General features: G+C 34.5%; 1 protein-coding gene across 1 annotated transcript; it reads left to right on the forward strand.

Moving 5' to 3' along the window:
- Positions 1 to 7995: 7995 nt before the first annotated feature.
- Positions 7996 to 11097, forward strand: LOC137715571 (peroxidase 15-like). Its single transcript, XM_068454915.1, has 3 exons — positions 7996 to 8046; positions 9268 to 9433; positions 10685 to 11097. The coding sequence occupies exons 1-3, from the start codon at positions 7996 to 7998 to the stop codon at positions 11095 to 11097; spliced, it is 630 nt and encodes a 209-aa protein (XP_068311016.1).

The raw sequence follows: 11097 nt of genomic DNA on the forward strand, positions 1-11097 counted from the left end.
TGTGAGCCAATCGGTATAGGTCTATTTATGGAGTGACTGAGAGAATTGGTAGATGAGAAACACGCGTTAGGTAGATGTCAAATTAACTTTATTTTATTGGTAAAAAGTTCAAATTAACTTAAATAAATAAAAATCTAAATCCTTTTTCTCCTAGAAAAAGGATTCTCTCTGGATCCCTTCTTCTTAATCCACAAAATTAGAGGATCTATATTATTGAAATTTGATCAAACGGTTGAAATTATTATAACTTTTAAAATGAACTCCTATTTGTAACCGTTAGATAAAATTTTAGCGATATTGATTTCCTAATTTGATGAATTAAAAAGGGATATGAAAGAATTCATTTCCCTTTCCCCTTTACGTGAACCATGGTGATATACTGGAATCCAGAACGTGGGTCCCTGGATGCAATATAATCTGCCATACGGAGGACAAATGTTGCTACCCTTCCCTCAAAAAAAGGTGAGGTTTCAATCCTAAAGTTAGTTAATAATTAGAAGTGTCCTGAACTTGAAGTGTGTTTAGATAATAAGTTTTTTAATTCGATCAATATGTTATCTTGATTAAAATTCAAAGTTCAAATTAGAAAACAATGTATAATTATCACCGCAAGAAAACGAGACAATAATTGTAAATTCTCTTTTCTTATAAAAAAAGGAAAAAGAGAAAAGAATAACATTAGTTGAATGGGTGGATGCATAAACTAATGAGTTGAATAAAGGAAGGGATAATGCTAGTCATACTCTTGTTTTTATTTATTATATATTCTTCGTAATTTTCGATCGTCGAATCAAATAGATTGAAGAAGATCACGGACGAAAAACTAACACGGGTGTGGGAATGTAAAAATAAGTATGTGAGTAGTACTTTCCTAAAAGAAGTATCAAATATATCGTGGCTCTGTTAATTACACAAAGACATACCTAGTTATAACATCTCTAGAAATTTAGAACTGTTTGGAAGTTCTTTTAAAAATAATTGAAAATTATTTTAAAGAAAATATTTTTGAGTTCCAGAACAACTTAAAGTGCTGCTTATTGAGTTATTATTTATAGAAATTATACCTATAAAAAACGCTATTCACCAACAATGTTTTGACAAAATTACCCTTTACTTTTCTTTCCATTCCTGCCTTGTTTTATAATGTAGAACAGAGTATTTAGAAATTTGCCCTTCGATGCCTGCTGGCTACGTGTGCCAACGTGGGACTTCCAGACATCATTGATGATCTCGGAAGGGGTATCCCCTTCTTCTTTTTCTCTCGAATTCTCTCAATAAAAAACTAAAAGAAAACTAATAAAAATGATTTAAAAATTTTAAGTTTTAATCAAAGGAACAAAAAGGTGATGTAAGTAAATAATACTATGAGTGACTTTTTAGAGTAAAAATGTTATTTTCGTTAAAAATAAATAGTACCAGAAGTGTTTCGTTAAAACTCTCAAAAACTAAACCTCGGCCGCCACTTTTCTTATCCCCCAACCCCCAATCGAGTCACAATTTGGTATGAACCAAATGGATTTCTTTTTAAAACAGGTCGACATGACTATGAATATATGGCCGACTCGCAGTCATTGTTACATGGAACACAAATCAAGTTTGCAATTTACAATTTTTTGTGTAAATGTGTTTAGAAGGATTTGATGGTCACATACATTATTTGAGTATATCATGTGTATGCTTTTTTTTTGGGTGAATTATCATGTGTGTGCTTTAAGTAGTAGTTGGATAAACTGTAAAGAACTCTATGATATCATTTTCTAGAAAGTAATGACAACTATTATGCACAAGACTAAAAGCAACCACCCAAAAGTCTTTCTTTTAACCACCCAAAAGTCAAAAACTACTTTCGTGCATGTTACATACGCAAAATTTTCACTCATCCAACTTTCCACTCAGTCGTGCAAATATTATTCGTAAACTTGACGGTGATCGCATTAACCTTCTCTGCAATGCATGATATGTGGAAAAAATCATCATCAAACAGAAGTTTGATATTATGCACGTGTCCTATCTTTATTTGCGTGTTTGTGTTGATTTTTTATTTTGACAGGTTGAAGAACAAAAGCACTGGCTCGAGCAAGAAGGCTGCAAGGGTCCGAACAAGCCTAAGAGGCTTGCAAGTACCTTCTTCGTTTTCATGTATGTTTCGCTTTTACTATAATTTAGTTTTTCTAATTATAATTGTATAATTTTCCGTTCAATTTAATATAAAGATTCAGCTTAAAAGTTTTAAGATTTATATTCCACTTTGTTTCGATTTTTGATCTCTTGGTGTTTCAAAGACAAAAAACAACGCACAATCCACAGATCAATAAAAGGCTTTTAGTCCATTCCCATCTATAGAATTTTGCCGACTCTACTGCTGTAAATAAAGACCAAGGGGTTTAGTTAGGGGTGGTTCGGTATGGGATACCATACCGAAACTAGTATCCCGAATCCCAAACCGAAATTTTTCAGGACAGGAATTTGAAGACCAATCCCAAACCAAATTTTTGGGAATCCCAAATTTTGGGAATCCCGAAATATTTTCAGGATTTTGGGACAAATCGGGAATCCCAAATTGAAATATGAAATTATGAATTGTTCTTCAAATATATAATTCAAGAACACATTCATGAACTAGGAATTTCATTTCATTCACACTACCATTTAATTGAACACTGGCATGCTTGACTCTTTTTATCATAGTCAAAATTCAAATTAATTAATTTCTTTTTGCAATCTGTTGAGAGACAAAAGAATCAAGTCTTCTGAAATCATCAGTCATGGCAGCAGCAATAATAAAATCCACATGAATATCAAACAGAACATGGAAAATATGCAAGGTGTAAGGCATTCTAGGTTGCTAAGCATGAATTAGAAACTACTAGCATCAATTATAAAAGAATAATATATCTATATGTATAAATATATATATATAATAATTAATATTATATATTTTCGGTTTGGTATGGGATTCCCGAAATATCGAGAAGCCAATCCCGAATCCCATACCGAAATTTTGGGATTGGTTTGGGATAGCATCCCGAAAATTTCAGGAATTTCGGTTTGGGAAATTTTTGGTTTGGGATCGGGATTTTTTCGGTTCGGTTCGGGATTTTCGGGAATTTTTTCCACCCCTAGGTTTAGTGGTGCAGCTGCATACGAAAGTACGAAACGAAACAGAAAGAGGAAGGGGGAGAGAGAGATGCAATTGGGTACTTTTCGGATCGAAGCTCTTCCATACCCTTCCATTATCTCCACCAACTCCTTGACTAAAAGAGAGTGTTCTTTTGTCTCATTTTCTCATCATAGCAAAAGCTAGAAAGTATGTTTCATGTTTTCCCTGTCCGCAACTGGGATTAGGAGAAAGAGACTGAGAGAACAGAGGTTGATCCAAATCATCAAACACAAGCATATGCCCTTTGTCAACTTACAATTTGAATAGCTTGGGTAACGATTCACAGACCTCTACTGTTTTGATAATTATTTATGTCCTGTCCTGATTGTTGAAGTTATGTTGTAGTATAATTTATCTATGTCGTAGATTACCTACTGTCGACATAAATATATGGCTATTTTGGTAATATATGGAAAAAGGGGTGCATGATATCAGTTTGGTTTCTAATTGCTTACTTTCAAAGGAAAGTCCATTTTGAAGAAACTACTTAAGTGGAATGTGTTGGTCTAATCCCTTTTGTACATAGATAGGTTGTACAATTTTTATGTGGACTGTATCGATTAATTTTTTTGCATATGTACAAATCTTCCTAATTTTTTCAATGTAAATAGTATTAATTGTTGGCGTGAGTCAACATCTTAGGAGGATTAGGAATATGGGCAATATCCGAGGAGGGTTAGGAATATAGGTGTGTTTCCTACTTTGATTGTAAATCATTTAATATTCCTTGTATCACAAGGATTGGGAATATAGGTGTGTTTCCTACTTTGATTGTAAATTATTCAATTTCATCATGGTATTAGAGCAAGTTGTCCCACGTGTAACAATCTAAGAGCCACACGTGCTCACGCGTCACCCAGTTGTTGTCCACGTGTACGTGTAGGCTTAAAAATTGGCCACACGTGCGGGGGCGTGTTGAGAGTTCAAATGCGAGAGACAATTTGTCCCACATCGGTGAGTTGTCAACTCAGCTATGGGCTTATATGGTCTTAAGCAAGTCTCCATATTGCCAATTGGTTTTATGGTGGAACCTCAATTTTATCACTTTTGACTTTTGTCCTGCATCATGGTCTGGTTTCATAGTCTTATGATAAATGGTGTAACATCTTCAGGGCTTAGCTAGGTGGGAGGTTTAAAGCTTGACCATGGTGCTCTTATGGGTCTTCCCAGCTTCTCCCTCTTGCCTTTATCCTTTGGAGATGCTGTCTCTCAATCTTTTGCTCATTTTTTCATGTTATGTTCTTGTCGTTGGCTTGGTTTGGTCCGTCTGTGACCTCCCCTATTGGTTGTGGGATTTTTACAGTATTTTGAAATCTGAGATGCTCTAAATGTTTTAACTGTTAAATTTTTGTTTAAAAATATAAAAAATTAAAATCAAAATCTAACAGTTAAAATACTGAAATATTTATTCTACACTTCATAGCACCCTAAAAGTTTTGTTTGTGTATGGTTTGGGTTTTTGCCTTTTAGTAATGGAATCTCTTTTTCGGACTCCAATAGAAAAAGGGGTTTCTGATGAACAAACTTACATTTTCTTCCTTCCATCATAAGAATAGTATAGAAATTAGACAAATAAGGAGAGAATATCATGCTAACAAAAGAAAAAACATAATTTAATCACATATATGATTACCTTTAATCCAAGTCCAAAGCACACTAATAGGAGCAATCAAATTACCTAAACTCAGGATAATTTAAATATATTATCATTTAATACACTAACATCAGCCCAAGGGTAATAGCGTATTAAAAAAAAAAATCCATAAAGCAAAGCTTTAAAGTTCGGTACCGACTCACCATCACATATGATTTTAATTAGTGTATTAAATGATTATATGATTTTAATTATCCTGAGTTTAGGTAATTTGATTGCTCCTAAACTCACCATCGCGCAGAAAAAAAGGGATTTGCTTAATTGAATCAAAGTCAAGGAACTTAAATTGATACGTAAACTTTTTAAGATTAAATTTAATAATTCTCAAGGGAATTGATTCTATATGGAATTATCTTAGGAATATGCCTCGACTTTAAACTAGTGGGAATTGGTTCTATATCGAATTATCTTAGTAATTTGTTAATCATTAATGTGTTGAAAGGATATTTCGGAATCTTGAAATGCATGCATGGGCAAGAGAGATTTTTCATTGTGACCGTCACATAAGTTGGTACACCACATGTTTATATATAAATAGTGGGATATGTGTGTTAAAAAGTTAATAACTTAAAATTTTAAAATTTTCACCACTTACATAAAAACACGTGGTGTACCATTCGTGTTCCCGTCATAACTAAAAATTTCTCCATGGGCAAGAGGTAGGGAGTAAAGTCAGCAAAGGCATACATTCGCGCATATTGAAATGACTTAAATGTTGAAATGGTCTTTGTATTATATTTATTCGGTTGATTTGGTTCTTATGTTTTTAATTTGACCAATTTAGTTTTTGTGTTTCACTCTATCAGTTAATTTAGTACTTTCCATCCAGTTACTGTTAAAAGAATTTATAAATATGTTTCGAATTGATTAACAAATAAGAATAAAAGATAAGAAAATAAGAGAATTCAAAAATAAAAGCAAATTTTGAAACCCCCCTAGCACCGCCATCATCAAACATACCCAAAACAACTCCAATGTGTCATCTCCATAGCATCAATCTGCACCACTTCCGAGATCTCCCTTTCCCCGTACCCCTCATGGGTATGATGATTTTTGGATTGTTTTATATCTAAACTTTTATTTATTTTTGGCAAAAATCTTATCATTTCTTTAATTGGATTCTATTTCTTTAAATAAATAGAGTTTTTAATGTTTTAAAATGGATTTTTTTAACATTAAGATAAAGACATGAATTATATTGGCCAACGGTGTAAACATAAATACTAAATTGGTTAAATTTAACATATGGAAGTTAAATTAACCATATAATTAAAACACAAGGACGATTGTGACATTTAAGCCTAGTAAAATTGTTGCTACATAGGTTTTAAAATTGTCTTCGGTTACTGGTACTAGCTCCTGGTCAAACTTGCCGCTCTCTCAACTCAATGAGAGAGAATATTGTCTTTGGGTCTAAAATATACATCATATAGGTGTGTTTCTATTTTTTTTTTGAGTAAAAATACGATATTCATTGATAAGAAAATAAACGTATAATAGGAGGATAGTGGTATATGCATGGATCTCGATAAAAATTTTGTCAGGGCTTTCAACTTGATCAAAGAGAATAAAAGTGCCTCACACCCAACAAACAACTCAAAGTTAGCCATCCTCACATAGCGAAAAACCATTACAGTTTAGTTGGAAGCATCCTCAAATAGAGCATCGATTACTTTATACTCAAGAAATGAGAGGGTTTGATCTCAAAACATAATGAATCAAAAATAAAGATTCTAACCACGAACAAAACTCAGATAGCCTAATTGAAAAATAAATAATATATATATATATAAACACACATGCATAGAGTTAAGGTAAGTCACCCGAATTATCATATTGTTCTACCCAAATTTAACCCAAGAATCCATTCTTCACTAAAACTTGTAGCCATTATGCATCTTAGACTTGTACTTAATTATAGCAATATGACTTCTTGCCATTTGTAATTCTCTGTACAACACAAGTGTGTGTGTGTGTGTGTATGTACGTATCTATGAGATATCCATATAGCAGAGACTCATCAAGTCATGCCCAGTGTTCTAAAAATCGGCCTAGGGGGCTGCCTAGGCGCTGGACGGTGGAGCTCCGACCCGATTTAGACCAAAACGTTTAGTTAGGCGGGGAGGACTTAGGCAACCGCCTAGGCGCTCGCTAGGCACCTGAGACGGGCTAGGCAGTAGTCGAGGCGGTTTAAATCTCTCTGCAAATCCCAAACTTGCTGCAATTTTCGCAATGGATCTACAACTTCCGATCTCGTACGTAGCAGCAGAACTTCGGCGAATTTCTGCAACTCATCTGTGAAGATGAGGGAAGAGAGAGAGTGCGAAGAGAGAGAGAGAGAGAGAGAGAGACTTGAACATTTCAATTATGAAAACCATGGACTATGATGATTTTAATTATGAAAACCACCCAAGGTGGACAGGTGAGGTGGACAACTGATGGTTTTAACTTATAATAATGAAAACCACCCACTCTTGGGCTTTTTATATTTTTAAAAGTTTGGGATATATATATATATATATATGTTATATAAATTATAAATTATTTAGATAATTTTTTTTTCCTAGGCCTTATTATATATGTACATAAAACATTCAAATATGTATGTTCTTCTATAAGAAATAACATATTAGTCAATAATTATTTACATTTGATATAGTAAATTTAATTAATTCATAAAATATGGGAATTGTTCTTAGCACTCCAAAATTCTCGTTCTACACTCCTAACTTTCTATATTTTGAAAGAAAAATACACTTGCGAGGAGAGTAGAATGAGATTTTTGGAGTGCCAATAACACTTCCCTAAAATATATATAACAAATTTACCTAAATCCGCCTAGCCAACTAGGCGTTCGACGCCAGCCTGGCATCCGACTAGTGCCTAACATTTTTTAGAACCTTGGTCATGCCACTTAGTAATACGGTTTAGTGATATTCCTTTTCACTTGTAAGTGAGAGATCTTAGGTTCCATTCTCGTCAATGGCAAAGTTGAACCACATATTACGGCGTGAGGCTTAGCCTATTCTCTCACTCCCCTTAGTATAGATACTATCGTTTGTTTACAAAAAAAAGGAAAAAAAAAAAGAAAAGGACCACGACTTATCGAGTCATATACTTCAAACTCTCTACCCTTACCTGCTTCCCTGGTCCTAATCTAATAGAGCAAACCTTGTGTGATATGCACATCAAAGACGTTGTCCTAAAGCCGTTGCAGCCTCCCTATGTGCAAGTACGTACACTGACAACTTACAAGACTTGAACATACGACTCCATAAACAAGTTCAAAGTCCGTTGCGAAGGAGTGTCTTCTTAATCAACCAAGAATTCTAGTAACCTCTCCTCGCATAAAGTATTTTAGTAAGTTAGTAACCTTCGTTCAAAAAAAAAAAAAAAAAAAGAAAAAAAAAAGGAAGTTAGTACGTAACCCCTACAGACTAAATGTAAAAATTAAAATATTAATTATGTAAATTGAAACTCTCATAATCCTCAAAATATTATGTGTAAATAAATTATATCAGTTAAACATCAAATTAAAACAAAACCAAAAATAAAAATCCTTTAGATAAAGCTCTGATAACCTACATATATTTATAAGACCTTTAACCCTTGCATCTTATTATCCTAATTATTATTTTTAATTTAATAAATTAATTCTCAGTATGTTATTTATAAGATTTGAAGTGCATGAGGAGGAACAAGTCTTAAGAGATTGGAAATGAATACGAATAGAAATTAAAAATCAATACGATTCTACGAACGGTCGTCGATCAAGTTAATCTATCTAATTATAACAAATGTATGATGAAAATTGATTTATAATTGAATGGTGGAGATTAGTTTATAATTGAATGGTGGATATTAGTTTAGGAAGAGTTTGTTAGAAGGTTAGAGTTAGTTACTTTGTAGGCTTGTATAAATTAGTTCAACTTAGAAGATATCAATTCAAGTTTTCATTTTTCCAAAGCTTCATCTCCTTCTCTGTTCCACCGTGATGGACGATCTTCATACTTTATCAATGTAGTTAACACTAATGAGCCAAGTCCAAGAAAACAATTGGAGCATATTCTAATTGCTGCTATTCGATCACTTTACTAACCACCTCTTTAATATAAGTGATTTCAGGTATATATACACAAATATACGGGGACAGATCCGTGACACTACTTTTTTTACACAACTTTTGACACAAGTTTTTGTGGGCCAACTTCATAATGTACTTCAACAATTTGAACCGTTTATTTTTTAAGTCTTTATTAAAAAATGATGCCACCACTCCGCCATTTATATATATATATATATATATATATATATGTATATGTATATGTATATGTATATGTATATGTATATGTATGTGTGTGTGTGTGTATGTCATAGAAGAGATCTAATGTATTGGCTAGTAAAAATGGTTCAAATAACACTATTGTACTGCTTTTATTAAACATAGTTATAGAATGGAAGACCAACGTGGGAAGTTCAATTGGGAAGGAGAGACAGTAGGACAGCAAACCGAACTGGTGCCGATCATGACATTACAACCCCTCAGGATAACCTTAAGCTAATTACTGAAAAATTCCGCAACAAAGGATTAGATTCCACTGATCTGGTTGCGTTATCAGGTACATACATTTGACCAGAATGACATTATTACAATTTTTGTTGGACAATACAATATCAAAACAGCAAATGAATAACCTAGCAATTTCGTATATGCTTAAGTACTATGTCAAGCTTATGCTGCTATTTAGACCATATTATTTACTACCCTTATTGCTGATCACATGTACATATAAGTGAGTTCCGTATTTATTAGAGAGATAGTAAGTAAATATTGTACAGTGTGCTCGGGATACAAGACAATACATTATATATATGTTATTATATAAGAGGAGGAAATTTTTTTCTTCTAGTGTATGGTGTATTGACCCGTATTCCGGATGTACGATCCCACATCGCCTGGAAGAGAGGAGGTGATGTGCCTTATATGTACATGCCTACCTCCCTATAGCGAGATGCGTTTTGGGTGGAAGCCCAAGAACAAATCCATGAGGCGCGTGACCTAAAGTGGACAATATCTTACTATGTGGACTGTGATGTGAAAATTTGGTATCAGAGCCACTCCCCAGCCGGAAGTGTGCCGACGAGGGCATCGGGCCCCTAAAGGGGGTGGATTGTAAGATCCCACATCGCCCGGGAGAGAGGAGGTGATGTGCCTTATATGTACATGCCCACATCCCTATAGCGAGACGCGTTTTGGGTGGGAGCCCAAAAACAAATCCGTGAGAGCGTGGTCCAAAGCGGACAATATCTTACTATGCGAACTGGGATGTGACACCGGACATATCAAAAAATGTATTGTGGTGTTAGTGGATTAACAAGAGGGGTGCATTTTTACTCATCACCCTCAAATAGTGGTAATACTCATAAAAAAAAATATCTTGAGTACCATTTTCCTCTTTTTGGGCTGATTTGGGAAGTGCCAACTTGTTTACTTGGAAGTTGGCACCCTTAATTAACAAACTGTGGGTCATATTGAGCAGGGCACCAGATGCAACTGTGCCGAGAATAAGGGATTTGGATCCTATCTGGATTCAAATGGTGGAGATTTTAGAGATCCTCACATCTTATTCATTCATCGTATATTATGTGGTCAGAAATTATTTGAATTTGGAGAAGATGCAACTGTACGATGAACGGTTAGGATGTGATGATCTCTATGATCCCCACAAAGAGGATCCGAAGAAGATCCTCTTCCGAGAAAAAAGAGCGCCTGATGCCCAAAGTTCTACTAGCGTCTCTCCCAGTTTTCATCATGTCAATAATAGGTTAATTATTTTCAAAGATATAAATGTGGTTGTTTGCTTTCTTAGGTGCTCATACATTTGGCAGGGCGAAATGTGGATTTTTCGTCGATCGCCTCTACAATTTCAGTGGCACCAGCAAACCGGATCCGACCATTGATGTCGAGTACATGAAAACCCTACACCAAACATGTAGTCAAGGTGGCAAACCAAGTACCTTGGTCAACCTTGACCAAGCAACTCCTGATGCCTTCGACAACTACTACTACAAAAATCTCCAAAACAACCGCGGGCTCCTCCAGACCGATCAGGAGTTGTTCTCAACAAGTAGCATAGACACTGTTTCCATTGTGAACCGCTTTGCTAATAACCAAAGCGATTTCTTTGATACTTTTGCTCAGTCCATGATCAAATTGGGGAATATAAGACCCTTGACAGGAAGCACTGGAGAGATTAGGGCTGATTGCAAAAGAGTCAACTAA

This window comes from Pyrus communis, chromosome 14, assembly GCF_963583255.1.
Source record: "Pyrus communis chromosome 14, drPyrComm1.1, whole genome shotgun sequence".
Classification (NCBI taxonomy): Eukaryota; Viridiplantae; Streptophyta; class Magnoliopsida; order Rosales; family Rosaceae; genus Pyrus; species Pyrus communis.